Raw genomic sequence first — 22,370 nt, forward strand, 5'->3', positions numbered from 1 at the left:
AGTGCATTTAGGTCCTATTGTCTTCTCGACATAATTAATTTTTTTTTATCTTTCGGTTCTTATACAAGAAACTTGAACTTCTAATTGCTTGAAGACAGCGGTAGGTATCAATACAGCAATTTCTTTCATTTTGTTTTTATGATAAAAAGGTTGGTGCCTGGGACAAAGCCTACCAGGAACGCCTGGTAAAGTTTAACTTTCTTGTTCGTGCACTTTTCCTTTATCTAGTAAGCGTATTATTCGTAAATTTTAAGTAATCAAAAGTTCGAAAGACTGTAATGGAAAGCACAGTATGAGAAAGGCTGTTCAAGTGAGGAATGCTTTATTTCTAGTAAGGAATGGCGCTTTTCACTGTTCTAGCAAAGGGTTTTTCACAGGCTCTAAATACATCGACGAAGAAAGCAGAATTTCACCACAACATCAACACGATGCAAAAGAACATGTTAGTGACATGTTCAGATGGAGTAAAGAAGCAACAATTTACGTGCACGTGAGTTTCTAAAGCCAGACTGAAATGACATTTGAGTTAATTATAATTCAAAAGACTTTGTTGGCGATCCTTTAAGTTTTTACTTAATTTGTACTGATTTATTTTCCATTATTATTTTAGTGGCCATATTGCAAATCTCTGTGTTCGTTTTGTAACTTCAATAAATATGTGAGGTATGACAAAAGCTTATTTGTATTATCTATCTGTCAGACCCTTGTATATGTTTGTTAGGGTAACGTTAGGGGGTGGGGGCATGCTTCAAATACAAGAACTGTATAAGAAATTATCGATGAATTTTCCAGGGAGATTGCAGTAAATGTATGGGAAGTTTCGATTTTTTTGATGGAAGATGAAAGCTAAAAAACGGGAATCTCCCATGAAAACCAGGACAGTTGGCAGGAATGATTTTGTCTACATGTATGTCCTGCCTCTGCCGCTGTCTACATGTAAATCCTGCCTCTGCCATATCCCTCACTTAGCTGCCACCCATGGTGTCTGTCGACCTACCTGTCTGTCACAATCTTTTTCTCTCTAATCTGTCTGTCTGTCTCATCATCTTCGGCGGCTACCTGCTTTGATAATGTCTTATTGCGTCTACAGGCCTGTAGCCAGGGTTTTGAGCGAGGGGGTTCGTTTACCCATTTAGCAGACCGTTTTCTTTTAGGTAGCTCGTCCTGGCTTGCAGTGGTACTCAACTTACCTTCGTCAGGACGGACCTTCCAGTCGAGTGGGGTGGTTCTTCCGAACCCCCCCCCCCTCGGCTACGGGCCTGCGTCCATTCGTCCTGTCCCTATTTCCGTTGCTTTCCTGTGTATTTATGTTGATTGGCTGTGGTTGTCCCTACGCAGTGAGATGTAGAAGGACATGACTACAAAAGCTTTTATGCATTTTCAAAGATAATATCCGAAGATTACTGCCGGAATCATGCTCAGTTTGTAGCTGATAAATTTTTAGCCCTTTCTAAGGTGAACAGTCTTTTTCTTCTTTTATTGCTCAGTAATATGATGGATTATTATAGCTCTCTAATAAAAATGTATAAAAAAGACAAAAAACAATAACAATGTTTTATGGTCTTGTTTATTTGCATCTAATGTCAACATTTGTTATTTGCTCCTCGCCAGAGAGTTCATAGACCATGAACGAATGAAAAAATGCCTGGTGAAGGAGTGCAAATCCTTATTGGAAATTTCAGGAGCAAAAACCATCAACTCTGTTTACTTCGGTGGAGGTATGTCCATAAGATTTTATGTTTTTAAAGCAATAAATGTGCCTATCAATCCTGTGCTATCACAAGATCTCTGAAATATTATTTTTAATCTCAGGAACCCCATCATTGGCCAAGCCATCCACATTTTCTGCAATACTAGAGTGCCTTCAGCAGAAGGGGGTGCTAAACCCTAATGCTGAGGTCACCTTGGAAGCGAACCCCACATCTGCTGAGAGTCACAAACTAAGGTGTGGCACTCTTTTACAATTTTAGTGACTACCACCTGGGCGGAGGGGGTAGGGGGTCACATATCCCTGAATTTAGTGACTACCACCTGGGCAGAGGGGGTAGGGGGTCACATATTCCTGATTTTAGTGACTACCACCTGGGCGGAGGGGGTAGGGGGTCACATATTCCTGATTTTAGTGACTACCACTTGATAGGCATATTCCTATTGACAAAATAGCAAATTGGATGTGGCCAACAGCATTCTAAACCCTAAATCATAAAAGATTTAGGTTTTCTAAACCTAATTTCTGATATTTTACAAAAATAGTGTTTGTATTAAATTTTTTTAAGAATCTATTTCTTGACTATAACTTGCTTAAACCACACTGGAACACCCTAAGTGATACATTTTTTAAGGCAACTTGTACACCATAAGGGAGGGATTTAAGCATATTTGACTTTATGTAGAAGTCCCCCCCCCCGGGATGATGGCATATGCTGTCAATTTTGGCTCATAAGGTACACTGCCAGGAGAAGTTTTTTTTTTAGCATTTACTACTCACTGAAACAGTAAAATTTCTATGTATATTTTAAGGGCAATAAAATTCCTTAACTATGGTATGAATATGCCAACAAAGATTCATTTGTTGTTTGAAAAACTTTGATAAAAAACAAAACTGTCTTCTATTTTAGAGACTTCAAAACAGCTGGTATCAATAGGCTTTCACTGGGAGTTCAGGTGATATTTAATTATTGTTTATTATTAATTCAACACAAAAGCAGTACTTTCTCATTTTTTTTTTACTTTGAGGCTATTGTTTTTGTTTTTGTTTCTGAGATTAAGATAACTATGTTTCAGACTTCTTTCTCCATTTTTATAAATAGTTCTAGAAAACTGCACCAAAAAAGGCACCTTTTACTAGAGACTATAAGCAAGTTTAAAATATTTTGTTTTCTATTTATAGCTTTTTCCCTTCAGAACTAAAATAAAAGAATAATGTCCTTGGCCCTTCAAATATTTAACACCAAAATAATTTTGAAGTTTTAACACTTTGTTAGACAAAACTCTTTTTATTTGCAGTCACTGTCAGAAGATGAGCTAGCTGTTCTTGGAAGACAGGGTTCTTGCCTGGAATCATTGAAGTCACTTGATATGGCTAAGGTGTTGTTTCCAGGTAGAGTGTCTGTAGACTTGATGTTCGGACGCCCAAAACAAACAGCGCCAGAATGGGAGAGAGAGCTAGAAGAGGTATGAATTAACAATAATAACATTAACAATGATAATATGTATACGCTAACCTTATTGTTTATTTATCATGGATAGTTTTCTATAAATGGCAAATGCAGGAGAGCTGGATTGCTTGCTGGGTATCAAACTTTTTGTGGGATAAAAACAGTAAATATCAGTCTTTGTTTTGAAGTATCACAACTTAAGGACCACTTCATATCTTGCTCATCTTATCCCCCTTATTCAAGCTCTGAGTACACCACTAGTGAGTCTCTATCCCCATTGCTAGCTAGCATTATATTATTTTAATGATTTTGGTGATTATGGTAGGAATTATAGATCAGGGGCGGTAAGGGTTATTTTCATGATCTGTGAACGGCCTTTTTTGTTTATCATGAATCGTGAAAAGGACAATTAATTGAAAACTGGGATCTGTTATGCAACCTTCGCCGTGATTCATGAATGGCAAAATTTGATCAGCATGAATTGAGATCTATGCTCTTTAAAAATTGTGAATCGTGATTTCGGAGAGATTGATCCTTGGTGTTAGTTTATCAGTTTATCATGAAACGTGATTTCCGATTTTTGAAACTCCTGAAACAACCGCCCCTGAAAGAAAGCATTCAAGGTTACGTCCTAACAAGCAGTTAAATCTTAACTGCCTTGAAGATGTTTTCCAAGTGTAGTTTGATTGTCGCTGCAGATACTGCCTCTTTGTGACAATCACATCTCCATTTACCAACTCACACTACACAGAGGCACATCACTCTTCCGCCAGGTCCAGGAAGGCAAGCTGGTAAGCACATAGTAAGGGAAGGGATTTTTCTTTGGGGGAGGGTGCGAAATCTGAAAAAATAGACCTTATTTTTTCTGGGGTGGGGGTGGTGGTGAAGGTGTTGAGTGTAAAAACTGACTACCCCCAAAATAACAACAATAATTTTTTTATGCAATTGCACCATCTCCACAGGATGTTTGTTATCAGATTTGGCTACAAAAACGTTTGACATACCAGAGTTATAGTTTTGTCTACAAATAACACCTCTATTGCAAACGGAAGTGGATTTTCCATCCTGGATATGGGCCTGGAATATGATCATAACACCATCTCTTTACTTATACTTTGTGTTATCATTCACAATATCAATCACGAACGAATCTGGAGGCATGGATTGTAACGTGCTTCGGACACCTTGCAGTGTCCTCACTCTAAATAATGACAACAAGATTTCATGGAGGATAAGAAAGCTCATGGCAGGCTAGGACAGGGACCCAGTGGTTCTTACATAGCCGATGAAAATGGATGTTTTCTGTGTGGGACCTTAAAATAGTGCCATGGTTGGCCGTCTTTTTATTTGAAGCATTTAATTTCAGGTTGTACCTGACAGTGATCAAATGGCTGACCTCTATCTGACAACAGTTGATGTAAGTAGATTAGAGAATGATTAGAGTTTTGTTTTTGCATCAAAGGTTTATTTTCTGGCTTCTTGGAGGGAGAGTTTTCAGTTAACCATCCCCCACTCTCACAAATTTCCATTCCAGGAAACCAGATTTCCAAACTTGCACATGGACTAGGTTTTTATACCTAAGAAATGTGTTCGAAAACAGGAGTGATCATTTTCTCTTGCTTTCCTTCCCAATGATACCAATCAGATTTTCAACTAGTGAAGGTTTTTTCTTCACACCAAAGACATATTGAAGTATTGACCCTGAATGAAGTAATTGACTCTTGCATGTTTACTGCAGCATGTGACATCCACTTCCCTTTCCCAATTATTCTCTTGGCTTTGGATCCGACCCAAGCCACAGGAATTTCGAATTCCCTTTGTCAGGGTATTGAATTTTTCTTGAATTGCACAATAACGAAATTAATCATTAGTCTAATGTTCAATGATTTTATGCCAAATAAAATTTTGAGCATTCAACTTCAGGTGTTAGAGAAGGCTGGATTCTACCAGTATGAAGTTTCCAACTTTGCAAAGCCTGTGAGTGACACTGGGTACATGAGCAGTATACTCTTTTTAGACGTCTTTGACTATCAACATGTGAGAATAACAGTAGAAAATAGTTTAAAGAGTATTCATATTGTGTTGATGCACTTTACAGTTTTGGTGTTGTCTAGTGAACTTTATGCCATTCAGCATGTAGCCATGGTCTGAAAGAAGAGTATAAAAGATACCTAATGCTGTATTCACACCAAAACCATGTTTAGTTAAGTAAGGTTTTTCTTTGTCTGATAACTCGCAAGTTTCTCATTGTGTTGAATTCTTACTAGCTAAATGATCACTTAGTAACAGCATAGTCTATTCAGTTTTGTTCTTGGTTCTGTACACTCTTGGGAGATTGAGATTTAAACCAGTTTAATTAAACCAATTTTAAACTGGTTTAAGTGCTGGTGTAAATGCGGTATAAGTCTTGAGAGCCCTTTTGTTGTACATACCAAAGAAAAGTAAGGCGATTGGGCTGGCATTTATCCCTGGCGTTAACGCAGCCAACCAACCATCCAACCCAACTTCTTACAGGCTATGAAGATTTAATTTTTCCTGGAACTTGTGAGCCAGAAGCTTATGCCAGATCTTTTCATTGAGTTTATTTATTAGTTTATTTATTTATTAGTTTATTTATTTATTAGTTTATTTATTTATTAGTTTATTTATTATTAGTTTATTTATTACCTAGAAAACTTAGGAAACCAGTATCCATTTGAAGTAATCATTCAAGAAAATAGCTGATCATATTTTGTTTTGGCATCAGGGATGTGAAAGCCAGCATAACTTATCCTACTGGAGAGGAGTTCCATATATAGGCATCGGCCCAGGCGCGCATGGCAGGTGATTGTCTCACAAAAGAAATCAAATAAGGATTATCCATTTTCTATCACAAGTAAATGGTTCTGTGAATACACTCTTTTTTATAAGAACGTCCAGGCCGATATTTCACCAAATATTAAGAACATGCTAAGAACATGCCGAGGTTGAGATACCAGAAAATAAATTCTTTTTTAGTCCTGCAGAATAAAATTGTGCTCATAGTAACAACCTTATTATTGCTATTGATCATTAGTGTAATTCTTTTTCTAATAATTCATTGGGTATTATATTCTTATATGCACTAAATTTAAGAACATATTCAGCCTTAAAATGTCCCAAAAATAAGAACGGCCCAGCCTCAACTGAAAACTGACGTTCAACTGACTTTCAACTTATAAACAAAAGTGTAAAACCTATCCTAGATAAGGCTTCATTGGGAATCAAAGTTTCGTAACCCCCTCATTCCTCGTCAAATAAATTACTAGAAGCATACGCTTAATGAATCCAGATATAAATGCAGTTTTCAATATTTTTGGCAGTAAAACCATATGCATTGTTTCGGAGACTTTAGATTTTTTTTACTTATAATATAAGCTAATATATAACCAGGGTGCCAAGCAGGCTATGTAACATGGATTTTAATACAGTTCTACCTTACAAAATGTTTCATTTCACCTAAAAATAAGAGTTTTTTTCGTGTAATTTATTTTATTTTACTAATTCAGTATTTATTCTTCAACTTTTCTTTTTTCAATAGAATTCATTTGTCAATACAATCTCTATTGTAGATTTTATGAGATGTCAGATAAGGATTCCAAAATGAAACGAGTAGCTTGGGTCCAAACTCTTGAACCTAACTCTTGGATGAAGGAGGTATGGGTGTACCTGAAAATTTAAACATTCAAAACTTTTATCGGAGATTAGACACCATCAATATCATCATGGATTTGGCTCATCCTATGGTTATCCACCCATAAAAAGGGGTATATCTCTCTACAGACTGTATACCAACATCAATTCTTACACGGAGTCCTGTACACAAGTGTCAACGCCTCTCTCAGTCAAGGCCTTGAATATGCCACATATAGTATGTTCAGCAGATACAACCTTAAGGTCTCCCTTAGTAAAGGTCTCTCCGAGCTTTATGTTTCTTTGGATACCGACAACCACCAATGCACAAGTGTTACAAGAATCGTTCTTAAAATTTGTTAAAAAGTCCCAGCTTCTTCGAATCGTTGACACTTTATTCTTAGGAGATTGATAAGCCTTTTTGTATTCATTCTCTTAAATTTTCTTTCAAAAACAATGAATTCCAGCACCCAGACCTCTTCCAATAGTTTTCTTTCGAATATTTTGATTTGCTTTTTTTTGGATTAGGTTAATCTTATTTTTAGTTCAAAAATGGAAATGAGATCCTGTAATGACTTTACTTACAAGCTCGTCACGTACGTCACGATAGACTAGACACGCACATCACGCTAGACTCGTCATGTATGTCACGCTAGACTCGTCACGTTCGTCATCCAAGACAGCCCTTGAGATGGTGGCAGCGGGGGAGATTATAGGGTCGTCCACACCAACACGCATTGAAAAGTATTCGGATTCTTTTCGCCAAAAACGCATCACTTGATTCGCATCCACACTATCGTTTTTGCAGCATTGTTGCTTGTTTAATGATAAAGCTTGAAGCTATCCATCCTCGTTAAACAGTTTAAACAAGAGGCTTGTATATGGCAGTACAATACTGTACATGGAATGTACAGGACCCTGACTTAGGGAGGCCTTAGAGCTTGTATATGGTGTCACACTGTATATGGCATGAACAAGGAGGCCCACAGCGCATTAGATTAATTAAAATTGTGAATCGGGAGTCTTGACACAAATTCACTGTCATTTCATAAGGAAAATAGCAATGTAGAACAAGAGTCAAATTCAAGAAAGATCATGGAGATCCTAGCAAAGCAAAGACCAATAAAAGACATGATAAGCTATGTGTGTCTCTAGTGCAAGGACTCAGTATTTTTAAATCTATCCTTTGCAGGTGGAAGAATTTGGGCATGGGACGCGCAAGAAAGTTTTTCAATCAAATGCAGTAATGTGAGTATTCTATAGAGTAGCCTCGGTACTATTTTAAGTATTTCAATGGTGTTCTAGCACAATGCTTAAGTCATGTCAGGGCTGTAGCAGGGGGTGGGGCACTGAGGGCATGTGCCCTCCCCCCCAATATTTTCACAAATTATATAGGAATTGACGTGACTTGGGGTAATGGTATTGGGGATAATGACGATTGTGCTGGTGTTTGGATTGGTAATGGTGATGGTCATTGTGATAGTGATATGGCTATGGTGGAGGTGGTGGTGTTGATGATGATAATGTTGATGAAGATGAGGGTGGTTTCGGCTTGGTAGTGGTATGGGGGATATAGGAATTGACCAGTGGGGGCATGGCCCCCCAATATTTTATTAATGTTTCTGTATTGTACCCCCCTGGTCTTACGTGGCCAGCTACGGCTCTGCTTGTTAAGGGAGGAGGCAGTTGCCTTCATAAGAATTCACATCTGTCAATCAAGTGTTATGCTGTTTGTTTCTTTGTTTGTATATCTCTTTGGCCAAACCGAACGTGTTTGCTGTAAGATTCAAAAAGAATTTATTTTATTTTGACTGTTTCTGGTGTCCTGCCTCCTATCTATGTTTTAGAATAGAATGTTTTTAAGATGTTGTGTGTGCATCCAAAATGCCACAGACTGGCGGGCCATCGCTGATCTGAAATTGCGTACGAAATGGAGAATGCTATAGCAAATACTGCAAGAGTGATATTTCGCAGATTTTTTTTTTTAGTCAAATACCCCTTCATCTGCATTTTAGACCAGCAATGGCCCCCTGTCTGTGGCATTTTGGATTCGCGCACAACATCGTAAAAACGGTCTATTAATTCATGGGGGGTGGGGTAGGTGGATATATTCTTGAATCACACACTTTTGCCTTCATTCTAGTCTGGAGGAGATTATCATGTTGGGACTCCGCACTTCCGAAGGGATACCAAATGAGGTAACGCATTCATGGTAACGCATCCGTGGTAACGTTTTCGTGTCCAAACACGTTTTCCTATGCTCCCGCCCAATATCTACAAACCAAGATCCAAGATGTCTATCCGGGAATAGCGCGTAGTCAAACAAGCCACCTTCAAACTGCCCTTGAATAATCAATTAAACTGCCCTTGAATAACCAATTAAACCGCCCTTGACCGATCAATTAAACTGCCCTTGAATAATCAATTAAACCGCCCTTGACCAATCAATTAAACTACCCTTGACCAATCAATTAAACCGCCCTTGGCAAATCAATTAAACTGCCTTGACCAATCAATTAAACTGCTTTTGACCAATCAATTAAACCGCCCTTGACCAATAATATAAACCGCCCTTGGCAAATCAATTAAACCGCCCTTGACCAATCAATTAAACCGCCCTTGACCAATCAATTAAACCGCCCTTGACCAATCAATTAAACCGCCCTTGACCAATCAATTAAACCGCCCTTGGCAAATCAATTAAACTGCCTTGACCAATCAATTAAACTGCCCTTGACTAATCAATTAAACCGCCCTTGACCAATCAATTAAACCGCCCTTGGCAAATCAATTAAACCGCCCTTGACCAATCAATTTAACCTCCCTTGACCAATCAATTAAACTGCCCTTGACCAATCAATTAAACCGCCCTTGACCAATCAATTAAACTACCCTTGACCAATCAATTAAACCGCCCTTGACCAATCAATTAAACTGCCCTTGACCAATCAATTAAACTACCCTTGACCAATCAATTAAACCGCCCTTGACCAATCAATTAAACTGCCCTTGACCAATCAATTAAACTACCCTTGACCAATCAATTAAACCGCCCTTGGCCAATCAATTAAACTGCCCTTGACCAATCAATTAAACTACCCTTGACCAATCAATTAAACCGCCCTTGGCCAATCAATTAAACTGCCCTTGACCAATCAATTAAACTACCCTTGACCAATCAATTAAACCGCCCTTGACCAATCAATTAAACTGCCCTTGACCAATCAATTAAACTGCCCTTGACCAATCAATTAAACTGCTTTTGACCAATCAATTAAACCGCCCTTGACCAATCAATTAAACCGCCCTTGGCAAATCAATTAAACTGCCTTGACCAATCAATTAAACTGCCCTTGACCAATCAATTAAACTGCCCTTGACCAATCAATTAAACCGCCCTTGACCAATCAATTAAACCGCCCTTGACCAATCAATTAAACCGCCCTTGACCAATCAATTAAACCGCCCTTGACCAATCAATTAAACCGCCCTTGGCAAATCAATTAAACTGCCTTGACCAATCAATTAAACTGCCCTTGACCAATCAATTAAACTGCCCTTGACCAATCAATTAAACCGCCCTTGACCAATCAATTAAACCGCCCTTGACCAATCAATTAAACCGCCCTTGGCAAATCAATTAAACTGCCTTGACCAATCAATTAAACTGATTTTGACCAATCAATTAAACCGCCCTTGACCAATAATATAAACCGCCCTTGACCAATCAATTAAACCGCCCTTGACCAATAATATAAACCGCCCTTGACCAATCAATTAAACTGCCCTTGACCAATCAATTAAACCGCCCTTGACCAATCAATTAAACCGCCCTTGACCAATCAATTAAACTGCCCTTGGCAAATCAATTAAACTGCCTTGACCAATCAATTAAACTGCCCTTGACCAATCAATTAAACTGCCCTTGACCAATCAATTAAACCGCCCTTGACCAATCAATTAAACCGCCCTTGACCAATCAATTAAACCGCCCTTGGCAAATCAATTAAACTGCCTTGACCAATCAATTAAACTGATTTTGACCAATCAATTAAACTGCCCTTGACCAATAATATAAACCGCCCTTGACCAATCAATTAAACCGCCCTTGACCAACCAATTAAACCGCCCTTGACCAATCAATTAAACCGCCCTTGACCAATAATATAAACCGCCCTTGACCAATCAATTAAACTGCCCTTGACCAATCAATTAAACCGCCCTTGACTAATCAATTAAACCGCCCTTGACCAATAAATTAAACCGCCCTTGACCAATCAAATAAACCGCCTTTGACCAATCAATTAAACTGCCCTTGACCAATCAATTAAACTGCTTTTGACCAATCAATTAAACTGCCCTTGACCAATCAATTAAACCGCTTTTTAACAATCAATTAGACTACCCTTATTGAGCAATCAATTAAATTGCCCTTGACTGATCAATGTCCCTACAGGCAAATGGTTTATAGCAAGCGATTAAAAACATAAGTCATAGTTTGATTTAGTTTGATTTGCTGCATGCTTCTCCCAAGCTCTCGTTATGGATTTCTGTTATTCACGATAAGGCGAATTTTAACTTATTTATTTTCAGCGATTTAATCATTATATTACGGCCACATCCAGCGGTAGCCTGCGGGAGATATTTGAGGGGTGCTCTGATGTCAGGGACTTTATGGCAGAGGGTCTGCTTCAATTGGATGAAAGGTTAGTTGGAGCTCAGGGTCGCAGCAATATGGGGGGATGGGTTGCTGCGCCCAGATGCACCCCCCCCCCCCTCCTTGACGGCCAAAAAGTGGGTCATTTCTTATTAAGGGATCTTCATATACAGTGCTTTTTTCATACGATACCCGTCCTATGACTTCTTCTTAAAGAAGTAATACTCCTTGATAGTTGGCTACTAAGTATTTTCCTAGTATCTGGTTCGGCTTATCCTCGGAAACCGTGGACCGAAGATGGGCTCGACTATGCTCCCTAATGACGCATGACAGACAGTACTGTAGAAAATTTAGCCATGGAACATGATGAGAATGAATGCTCGAGGATCCCCTTTTGTTCTTGGGTCGCAAAGTATTTTAGGTCTTCAAGTATGGACGATTATGATGATGATGTTATGGCAGATATGGTGATGACGCATAAAGTATTGGTTGTTGTGACTTGGGGTTATGGTATTGGGGATAATGACGATTGTGCTGGTGTTTGGATTGGTAATGGTGATGGTCATTGTGATAGTGATATGGCTATGGTGGAGGTGGTGGTGTTGATGATGATAATGTTGATGAAGATGAGGGTGGTTTCGGCTTGGTAGTGGTATGGGGGAGCACAGCAGTGGTAGCACAATGCTCAAGTCATGTCAGGGCTGCAGCAGGGGGTGGGGCACTGAGGGCATGTGCCCCCCAATATTTTCGCAAATTATATGGGAATTGACCAGTGGGGCATGGCCCCCCAATATTTTATTAATGTTTCTGTATTGTACCCCCCTGGTCTTACGTGGCCTGCTACGGCTCTGCTTGTTAAGAGGAGGAGGCAGTTGCCTTCATAAGAAGCCACATCTCTCAATCAAGTGTTATGCTGTTTGTTTCTTTGTTTGTATATCTCTTTGGCCAAACCGAACGTGTTTGCCGCTAAGATTTAAAAAGAATCTACCGACCATATCATTTTGACTGTTTCTGTTTCTTCATAATGTTGATGAAGATGATGGTGGTTTCGGCTTGGTAGTGGTATGGGGGATATAGTTGGACTAGTAGTGTTGGTCATTATTATAGTAATGATTTATGGTGATGATCATGACGATGATGATGATAATGATGGTTGTGTTAGTGGTAATGATTTGTACGATGGTAACAATATATTATTCATTATTACAGCGGGACTAGTAAAACTGTGAACAGTGGAAATGTATGGAATTGTTTGTTTTTTTCATATTCGATTTTTACAAACAGTCAATGTAGTGGATCCGAAAAAATGGACCTAATTTCCCGCGGGGGGGGGGGGGGTTCCCTAATAAAAATCTTACCAACCCCCAAAAAACAAAAAGGATCTTTTAATGTCCTTGCATATATCTCCACGGGACTTTTATTGTTGAATTTGGAGTCGGAGTGACCTAGCTTATGCTTTATAGTTTTGTCTCTAAATAGCACGTCTATTGACAACCGAAAGTGGACTTTCGGCCGTTGTGTGGAGGGGTGGGGGGGGATGCGTTCGCACTCCCGCTGGGTACGGGCCTGATCGTAATGTCTTGCTGATCTTTTACAGAGGTCTCCGAGCTACTCCCTCTGGTCTGGCTGTGGTTGACACCCTGACAGCTTCCATTGCCCTTCACCTCGAAAAATATCTTAAACAATCTTAGGCATGGTTAATAATAGGCCGTTCTTTTCATGTACCGTTTCAAATGCAGGGCCGTACCAAGGGGGGGGGGGGGGGGGGGGGGGGGGTTAAGCAGGTGTCCCCCCTTCAAATATTTTCCATATCAAGAAAAATGAGCCCAAAATTGTCGTTTTTGCCAAATGCGGTCACTTCCATATAAGGAAACTAGTATTTCCTTATTTGGAAAATCTGCATAATTCTTGTTATTTTTGAGGTGAGCGTACCCCTGGGGCTTCGTAAACTTTATGACTTGTAACCAGAAGGGAAAAACAGTTACTGTGACCACCTTTAGTTAGTTGAGAAGGTCCCTGAAAAGAAACTAAGTTTTCTCGGTACTAGACCTCCAAAACGACAACGTTTTCTTCATAAAAACTATAAGTTGATGACTAGCAGACAGCGATCGAATGTGATTATGGAAAGTAAACACATCTTGCAGCGCAGAAATGCACACAGAAAAAAAACAATGGGGGCTTGTAATATACCGTGATGATTCGAATAAGCGCCCTCCTTCAAATAAGCCACCCCTCCCCAATAAGAGCCCCCCTTCCGACCTTGAATTTTGGAATAAGCCCCCCCCCCCCCCCCCCCCCCCCATACCCTCTAAAGAAATCTCAACAAATGCACCACTTGAATATTGTTAATTTAGCTCGCATTAACATGCTGACATTACAACAAGGACCTATTTATTATTCATTCAATTTTTTATCCATATAAGCGCAAGTTTTGTTCTCAGAGTCCATTCAGAAGCTGGTATTTTTCTCTCCAATAAGCGCCCCCTACTTAAGACCTGAAAAATAAATTAAGCGCCTCGGACGCTAATTCGATTCATTACGGTAGTCTTATTTTTTGCGCATTGAAAAGGATATTTTGGTGTTATTTACGTAAAATAAATAAATCTAAATAGAAGTTCGAGTGACCTTAGCCGTGTTGTCACGCAAGCATCACGCAATTGGCACGTGTTGTTTATTGTCTATTATTTATAGCCCATCCACTCCATGAAAATAAAAAAAGGTTACGTAACAGAGAAGACTTATTGGCTTTTATTAATCAGATAGTAATTCCTTTATAAAGGAAAAATGGTCATTTCCGGTAAAACATGCAAAAATCATTTCCTCAAGGTCAGTTTCCTTGACAACGGTCAAGTTCAACCCGGATATCGCACGTTTATTTCGAAACAACATCATAGCGGGCCTCGTTTGAACGAAAAGGATTCAAGCAGTGAGCATTCTAAAGCAATACTCAGCGACTGTTTGCTATGGCGTCCGAGGAGAAATGTGCTGTTTGTGGCGATGAATCCTCGGGTTATCATTATGGAGCTTACACATGCGAAGGGTGTAAGAGTTTCTTCAAGCGTACAGTGCAAAGAGGTCTTGTAAAGAAATATTCTTGTGTACGCTCAAATCAGAATCAGTGTCCTATGGATAAGAATTCGAGAGCGAAATGCCAGGCATGTCGACTGCAGCGTTGTTTTGATGCTGGAATGGTTTTAAACGGTGAGCTGATTTGGGGAAATTATTTTGGAGTATGGAGATGGAGTTTTGATCGAGCAAAACACTTTAAATGGTTATGTAATGCGCTATGTCTATCAAGGCTGGGAGGAATCGCTCTGCACTCTTAAATGTTGCATTTCGCTACTGTAGCGATCAAATCCCCTCAAGCAAAACTGAGTATATATTTTAATGCAGTGGAGTGTGTAAATTTTTACTTAATCTCTCTGATTAATTATACATAATATTTTTAAAGGTTTTCCTTATGTATTCCAGAATTCAGGAAGGATTTTCAGTGATTTTGCCCTTTTCCTTTAGATAACAATTATCAGACAGCTTTGAAGCTATACATGTGCTTTCTTTTGTTATCCCGGTAATAGCCTGTCTCGACAAACCTACTGTGATTTTAAACAATTGTTTTTATTGCTTTAGGTGTAAGAAAGGAAAAGAAAAGAGGCGGTCGCTCTTTCTACACCCTAAAATCTGACCCCAATGAAACACCAACAACAGAAAAATTGCCATCACCAACACCATCATCACCCGACACAGCCCACATTGACTCTACTTCCATCTCTCCGCTGTTGCGGGATCTTTTGGCGAGCAACCCTTGTGTTGTTCCCAAAGGGGAATCCCTTAAGGACATTGAAGAGAGCTTTAAAGAGGGAAAAAAGTTCTTGCTAATACGACTATCAAATGCAATCACCAAAGAGCTTCATATCATTGTTGACTGGGCAAAACTTGTTCCTGGTTTCAAAGACTTATGTCAGGAAGACCAGATCACACTATTGACTGCCGCTGGGATGGAACTGGTAGTGTTCAGGGTGATCTTTAGGTCCATTCCCTTGCCCAATTATATCTACATGACTACAACTACATGTCTCCAAAGAGAGGGGTGTTATGAAATACTCAACAAAGAAATAGTAGATATGTTGCTCGATGTTGTTGACAGATTGCGGTCTGTTGGACTGGACACGGTCGAGTTTGCTTGTCTTATGGCAATCCTTCTAGCAGACCCAGGTAAACCCTTGTCAATTCTTCCTTGTGCATGGCAACATGATTGAAAAACCTTGCATATGTGCACTGCAACTTTAGAAGCCACCAGGCCTGGATTCCTAGAAAGCAGGTTAATGCTAACCCTGGGATAAATGCCCTTTTTATCCAATCAAAAGTCTAGCTGTATTTATCCCTGAGTTAGCGCTAACCTGCTTTCTAGGAACCAACCACCCCAGGTCTTAAAGAAGCGTTGTCACCATTTTACTTCTGGAGGGTTGATGAAACCTCAACCGACAAGAGACAATAAAATCTAATTGAATCGTTGCCATTCAACAGGCTGTTTTAAATTATCAGTCACATCCTCAAAGAAACTGCCAATAGAGACACAGCTTTAATGTGTCTATTGGAAGTTTCTTAATATTTTTAAAATCATCGGACATTGTTTTGTTATCAACCAGAAGTAAACTAGTGACAATGTCGCTTTAATAATAGCTGCATGCTCCTCATATTCACATTCAAAGCCCTAACACTTTTGGGTGAAATGCAAAGTTACATTTAATTTAAAACAGTTTCCTTGACTTTTGCTTGCTAGGTACATCTATTTTAAACTCCCTATGATGCCCCAATTTTTGTCAAGGACAAGGTCTTATTAACAAATTATTCTTAATGTTATAGAAAATCCTGGTTTGTTGGAAAAACCCAAAGTTGAGGAGCTTCGAACATCATTCTTAAGCGGACTTAAATTACATGTGGAAACTGTCTACCCAAGTCAACCAGAGAGACTGGCAAAGATCTTGTTAAGATTACCAGCTCTGCGAGATGTGTGCACAAAGGCTTATGAATACTTTGTGCTAGTTCGGGCTAAACTCGAAGGGGAGGTCCCGATGTCTACCTTACTTCAAGAGATGTTTGAATTTGCAAGAGTATGAGCAAAACAGAGGTCATTCAAAAAAAGATCAACATTCTAGACACATTTACAGAAGTCTCCAGAAAAACACAAAACAATTTTGCTTCCTTATTTAAATAAAAAATATTTTTCATTTATTATGAAAACTGCTGACAGAAATACTCTGATTGGCTCCCTAACATGTTTGAACAGTAAAAACTCTCATCAGCTCTCATTAGCTTTTTTCCCTGGTTTCTATTGGCTGAGCAGCTTTTGGTTAATGACGTCACTTTTGATTTGCCGCTAGCCCTGGAGCCTGGTAAAATACTTGAATCTTCAAAGCTTCAATTGTCTATATGGACTTTTATGGAGCAAGGTTGAGAGGTTGAGATGTCTTAAAAGAGAACTATTATCTAATTGTTTCAGCATGGAATCAGTCAAACTAATTACGGATCCACACATATACTACTACTGAGATTATTTACCTAAACTGAGCCTGGTTTTGGTAGATTCTCAAAGCGCACAGTAAATTTAACTTGATATTTTACGAGTTGGTCCGGAATCCACACTGAGTATGATAGGTGAAGCATTAGTTGTTTATGGCCACTGATGGTACATTTATCTCATATAACAAGCAATCAAATAATACTTTAGAATATTTGCTTATACCAATCCAATAATAATATTCGAAGAAGCGATTTTGCCTTTGTGAAAGACAAGTCCCAGTGTTTCCCAGGCATCAGAGACAGCTTACAGCAGAGAATGTTTGACAACAGAGGGCTGTCATAAGACGCCTGGAGACATTAGGCTAAGGTCTCATGTAGGGGACCAATATTATGTCCAATATGAGAGTACAAGAATGTGTGGGAGATACAATAAAACAAGTACGAGGGCTCTGATCTCTGTTTGATCAGGGAAGCGTGGTTTAATCAAACCATAAAATAGACAAAGTATATAATAAGATTATACAGCAATTAGAAAGAGATATCTACATTTACATTGGTACTGTACATCACTAGGACGTGATCAGGATCAAACCTGTCAGTTGACTTAATACAAAGTGAATGTAACTTAATTTCTTTACTGTAAAATACTCAAGACAAATTTTAAACTCCCTGTCATATGCAGAAAACGTTCATACAACAGATTTTTAAACATTGTAGTAATAAGGTATATTATTTGAGAAACTCAACACATATATTGTCTTATAACAATAAAAACTGTACATTGCTTTTTGTTCCCCTGTATTTCTATTGAGTTACAGGTTCATTCACGCATGTTTATTTTTAATGATGGTATCCATTGATGGTAGTAAATTTTTTCATCAGCACAATGTCCATCCATATATAAGTACAATAACCCTCACGGCTGGAGCTGAACCTGCCCTCCTTTACCCTTCTCTGCACTCTCCTGCTCTCTTTCAGCATTCATGTGCAACCCAAAAGATTTGTACAGCCGGTTTTGTCTGGTTCCACTCAGTTTCTTCAAGTCCCTCCCATACTGAACCTCCCGTAGTAGGGCCTTGTGTTGGGCCTGCAGCTCTTCGCGATGTTCATGCAGGGCTCGTGTCCGCCTTATGAGCATCAACAGTTCATGTCTAAGCACCTTATTTTCTTCTTTGATCTTCTGCGTGTGATCATCCAAGCAGTGTTTTGCCTCCTGTAAGAGAGATGGGAAACAACAGTGCCTTATAACACCCTATTTAAATTCTTTCAGGAGCATAGCAAAAAGGTCTCATTGGGCTTAAGTAAATCACTGGACCAATTCTGCCCATAAAAAGACATTATTTTTTTTTTTTAGTTATTTTTTTTCTCCTAAACAGAGTATTTAAGGATAATAAATTGTAGTATTTAATGGAGCCCTTTTCCAGCCTACTACCGATAATGGCATTCTAAGCATTCTTGAGCTACTGTAAATATAGGTCACTGTATTAATCTAATTTAAACTTTTTCTCTTTGAGAAATCATAAGACAATTGCGCTACTACAGGTGAAGTGGACACAGATTTAATTGCTTAATTACTGGGATACCTGTGGTAGCCCAGTCATAAAATGCAACTGTTTTTTTTTTCTTGTACTAAAAAAGTGAAAAGCCTGCTGCTTTGTCTTTTCTATCTATTTAGATGTAAACATTTCATTAGTCGTGTGAAGTGTAAGATATGTAAATCTATGAAAATTACTTTGGTGATTACCTTTTTGTATTTTGGTGCTTCCTTAGATAAGTTTTATTATTTCCCTAAAAAAACCTTTATACCCTCATTGTCATTTTATTTTGATTTTTACATTTTCAATAAAATCTAGAGAATTGTTTGAACTTTGTATGTGTTGTTGATCTTGAAAATATGTATATGCTCTAATTTTCAATAGTCTGGATATTCTATAGCCCTCTCATTTGACTTCGAAATAAATTAATGTTGTTGTTTACTTGGCCCTTACATAAATAGAAATAATACATTTCAATAAAATTATATTGTTAATGTGACTCACTTTGGGTGTTAAAAAAAATTTACCCCTAAGTGATCAGCCACGTCTACTGTCATGGAGCACCTCAATAGATGATGCTTCGTACCTTTCTTGCCCCAATCAGTGTTGTGATATGGCATTTACAATAAAAACCAAGAATATATATATTTTTTTTATTATATACAAAGTGGGCAGTAAAATCTTTGTCATACGTCACAACACAATGCCCAAACAAGTTGCAGATCTCAGGTATCCCAGTCAACCCTGTGCGCAGGGTCTAGTTACATAAGCAGATACTTGAAGCACATGCAGTAATTTCAGCAAATGAGCAAGGTGTAGTGCAGACCTGCCACACCATTCTGCTATTAGAGATGTGAGCTACTGTAAAGGTCGCAGTATTATATACTTTTTCACTATAAAAACTCATAGGAGAATAGTTACCCTGTACAATGCAAGAAATAGCCAAGATCTATGAAAGATAGAACCAATAACAGAAAGAAAAAGACAATTGAACAGGTATTTCTTGTAGACAAACCTGTGTGGCTTGTTTTGCCATTTCCTGGATCTTGGAATCTGACTCTTTCTGGTATCCACGCTTCTCTCGCAAGAACTGTGCCTTCAGCTTTTGGATGGCTTCTGAGTGTTTCCGTCGCATGGTTTGTACCTCTTCTTCAAGGCGAGCTATCTCTACTTCCTGGTCCTTCTGGAGTACCTGATACTCTTCCAGGTCTTCTAGTTCACCATTTGCCATGGCAAGCTCAGCTTCCTTTTCCAACATTAGCTGCTTCAGAGCTAATGAAAGATGGACATCTTACAACGATTAGCTCAGTGTAACAATTATTATTCTAATAATGCTAATTGAAGCAAAGAAAGTTGTTATACGTGGGGGAACCAGAAAGGGTGGGGATTATAAAGGAGAAATGAAGTAAAACAAAGGTCCTAAGGCTCCCCTTAAACATCGACGAATCCTGGATCATCCTCTGGGATTTATTCATTTCCTCACGACTCACATTAACTTTTGAGGTGGCACTTAATCCGGGAATAACAGGAAAATAGTGTCACGAACGGATGGATTAAGGGGTGGGTATTTTTCACCTTCTTTCTTCTGATTATAATCCAGAAGAAGCTGTTCTTTTTGGTCCGTAATGTCTTGGAGTTCCTTCTGGTTCCTGTCACTCAGGGATATGATGGTTGTCTGACGCTTCTGGGTTTTCTTTGACATGTAGGACATATACTCATGCTTGGGGAAAAGAAAATATCAGCAATATTTTAATATGATATTTTTAAGACAACCTCAACAGTGTTCCTATGGTTTATGGTACACAGTGAAAACATGGACATGATTGGTTTACTGATTTTAGGTATTAGAATTATTGAACACTATTTTCCTCACTATGTTTTGGAGGTTTGAAAACTTTGTATAAAGTATTTTAATTATAGGACCAGCTCTGGAAACTAGAGTACTTACACTTTCCAATCTGGTCTGTTGGGATTCTTCTTGTAGCCACTCATTCTCTTGGCGCCTGAAAATTTAAGCATAGAAATGTTATGGAAAAGCTTTAGGAGAAGTTTGAAACCATTTTAACTTAATCTTACTAACAAAGAAACTTGCAAATTCGACATACTTACAGTTCCTCTACCTCCCTTTTGAGACTACTCAGTTTGTCTGACAATGTTTCCAATCTAATGATAAAAATAAAATATTCTCAGGTTCTTGTATTATGCGTGTACCTTGCTTAAACTTTTTACAAAGAAAAAAGTAAACATCGATTTACAAACCAAAAACAAATGACTGAAAGGAAGAAGATATAAGAACAACTCACTCTTTGCGCAATTCCTCCTCTTTCTCTGTTGGTTCGTCTTTCTTTTTACCTTCTTCCTCGTCTCCAGACTCTTTTGCATCGCCTTGCTTTTTCTTTTTCCCCTTTCCTTTCTTTTTAGGTGGCATTTTTGAGCAACTTTCCAACCCGTTTACTTCGGCTGCTATGAAAGCGACGCTGTTGTCAAGGAAGGTTGGCCAGCGGTTGATCGTGCCACAGCCAACCCGCGGTCGAAAATGAGGTGTCGAAAGTCAACTTCAGGATAGAAAATTTCTGGAGTCTTTTGGAAAATCACGAGTGTCAAAATGCTCTCTTGAGGAGATACAGTAAAATTCCTCGAAGCCGTCCGTTCTCCGATGAGTCCTAACTCACGACAGAAAAGAGCTAGGGTTCCCCGGCCTTCGAAAACAAAAAAATTCCGAATAAACTTTCTTTTACATAAGCACCTTTTTAACTCGTGAATGCTTGCAAAGCATTTACGGGTTATTGGAGGGACTTCTGTGTCACTCGATCGTCAGATCGTTGGATCGTTGGACCGATCATCCGTAAACTTTTTGTGGTCTTTCTGTGCTTTCGCAACACAGCAATTTTTTAGATCTTTCTTTTTAGGAAAGAAAGCCTCTGTTTGCAGGTCAAGAAAAATAGTATGGAGTTTCATAAGTTGTTTTTTCCATAATTCTTTTTTATGAATTAAGTGCTAAATATCAAACAAAACTCGTTCAAACACGCTTATTCATCAAGAAACGATCAATAACGATTTTGCGAATTTCTAGAATGTTGACATGCTTAAAATACATATGACTGTAGCTTGATTAATTATGTCGGCTATTTAACTTCTGTTTCCGAAGAAAATAGGGCGAAATTTGACATGCTAGCAAAAGCAGCTCGAACGGTGAGATGCCAATAAGGATAAAAACTAATTTTACTAATTTTGCCTCGGTGGTATAGTGGTTTTGTCGCTTGTCTTAGACGCCAGAGACCGGAGGTTCGATCCCTACTTGTGACGTCTAATTTTTTTTTTCTTTTTTTCTTTACTTTTTATGATAATAATAAATAATCAAACTGTTCTTGGTGTTTCATCACATCGAAAAGAAAGGAAATTGTTATGTACTCCCAGCATCTTGGATGTGTTCATCCTTTGTTGAAAATTCATCCTGTATATGTTTTTTTTGCACACAAAAAAATAACTAGAAAAACAAATTTGCATTCACGAGTTGTCTCACAGAGCCCTTTGATTTATAAGAGGGAGAGGTGTAGAATTCTCTCAATTTTTTTTATACTTAAAATTTAAGAACATACTTAAGAAATTTTGAGCCTTAAAATACTCCAAGAACGGCTCAGCCTGAACTGCTCAACTGAAAATAAGAGTGTTACCCCATATGCGAGCCGGCTACCAATCCATCTTTCGTGTAGAAAGGGGCCGTAGCCAAAAAACTGAGGCAGATTTGACCATCGACCACCGTTTTTATGATGGTATAAGTAACTAAACTCGATAAAAATATATAGATGACACTTAACATATCAGGCGCGTACACGGGGGGGGGGGGCA

At 38.6% G+C, this 22,370-nt stretch overlaps 2 protein-coding genes across 8 annotated transcripts; one reads left to right on the forward strand and one right to left on the reverse strand.

Moving 5' to 3' along the window:
- Positions 1-11: 11 nt before the first annotated feature.
- LOC5516893 (radical S-adenosyl methionine domain-containing protein 1, mitochondrial) lies at positions 12-15,320 on the forward strand. 7 transcript variants are annotated; one of them, XM_032386869.2, is made up of 16 exons: positions 12-100; positions 361-490; positions 611-663; positions 1,612-1,718; positions 1,813-1,945; positions 2,619-2,664; positions 3,007-3,174; positions 3,857-3,949; positions 4,525-4,575; positions 5,082-5,195; positions 5,905-5,981; positions 6,749-6,833; positions 8,002-8,057; positions 8,953-9,007; positions 11,403-11,515; positions 13,064-13,234. In XM_032386869.2, the coding sequence occupies exons 2-16, from the start codon at positions 452-454 to the stop codon at positions 13,155-13,157; spliced, it is 1,284 nt and encodes a 427-aa protein (XP_032242760.1). In that variant the 5' UTR covers positions 12-100; positions 361-451; the 3' UTR covers positions 13,158-13,234. The 7 variants fall into 7 exon arrangements, with proteins under 7 accessions (XP_032242760.1, XP_032242757.1, XP_032242756.1 ...); XM_032386866.2 differs by lacking the exons at positions 12-100; positions 13,064-13,234 and adding an exon at positions 15,094-15,320 and having other exon boundaries at positions 116-490; XM_032386865.2 differs by lacking the exon at positions 12-100 and having other exon boundaries at positions 118-490.
- Positions 15,321-17,428: 2,108 nt separating this feature from the next.
- On the reverse strand, positions 17,429-21,303 carry LOC5516943 (coiled-coil domain-containing protein 166). The gene is made up of 6 exons (XM_001636936.3): positions 20,825-21,303; positions 20,631-20,684; positions 20,470-20,524; positions 20,097-20,241; positions 19,537-19,793; positions 17,429-18,199 (listed from the first exon to the last, which is right to left on the reverse strand). Exons 1-6 carry the CDS (start codon positions 20,947-20,949, stop codon positions 17,903-17,905), a joined length of 933 nt encoding a protein of 310 aa, XP_001636986.3. The 5' UTR covers positions 20,950-21,303; the 3' UTR covers positions 17,429-17,902.
- Positions 21,304-22,370: the final 1,067 nt, after the last annotated feature.

This window comes from Nematostella vectensis, chromosome 12, assembly GCF_932526225.1.
Source record: "Nematostella vectensis chromosome 12, jaNemVect1.1, whole genome shotgun sequence".
Taxonomy (NCBI): domain Eukaryota; kingdom Metazoa; phylum Cnidaria; class Anthozoa; order Actiniaria; family Edwardsiidae; genus Nematostella; species Nematostella vectensis.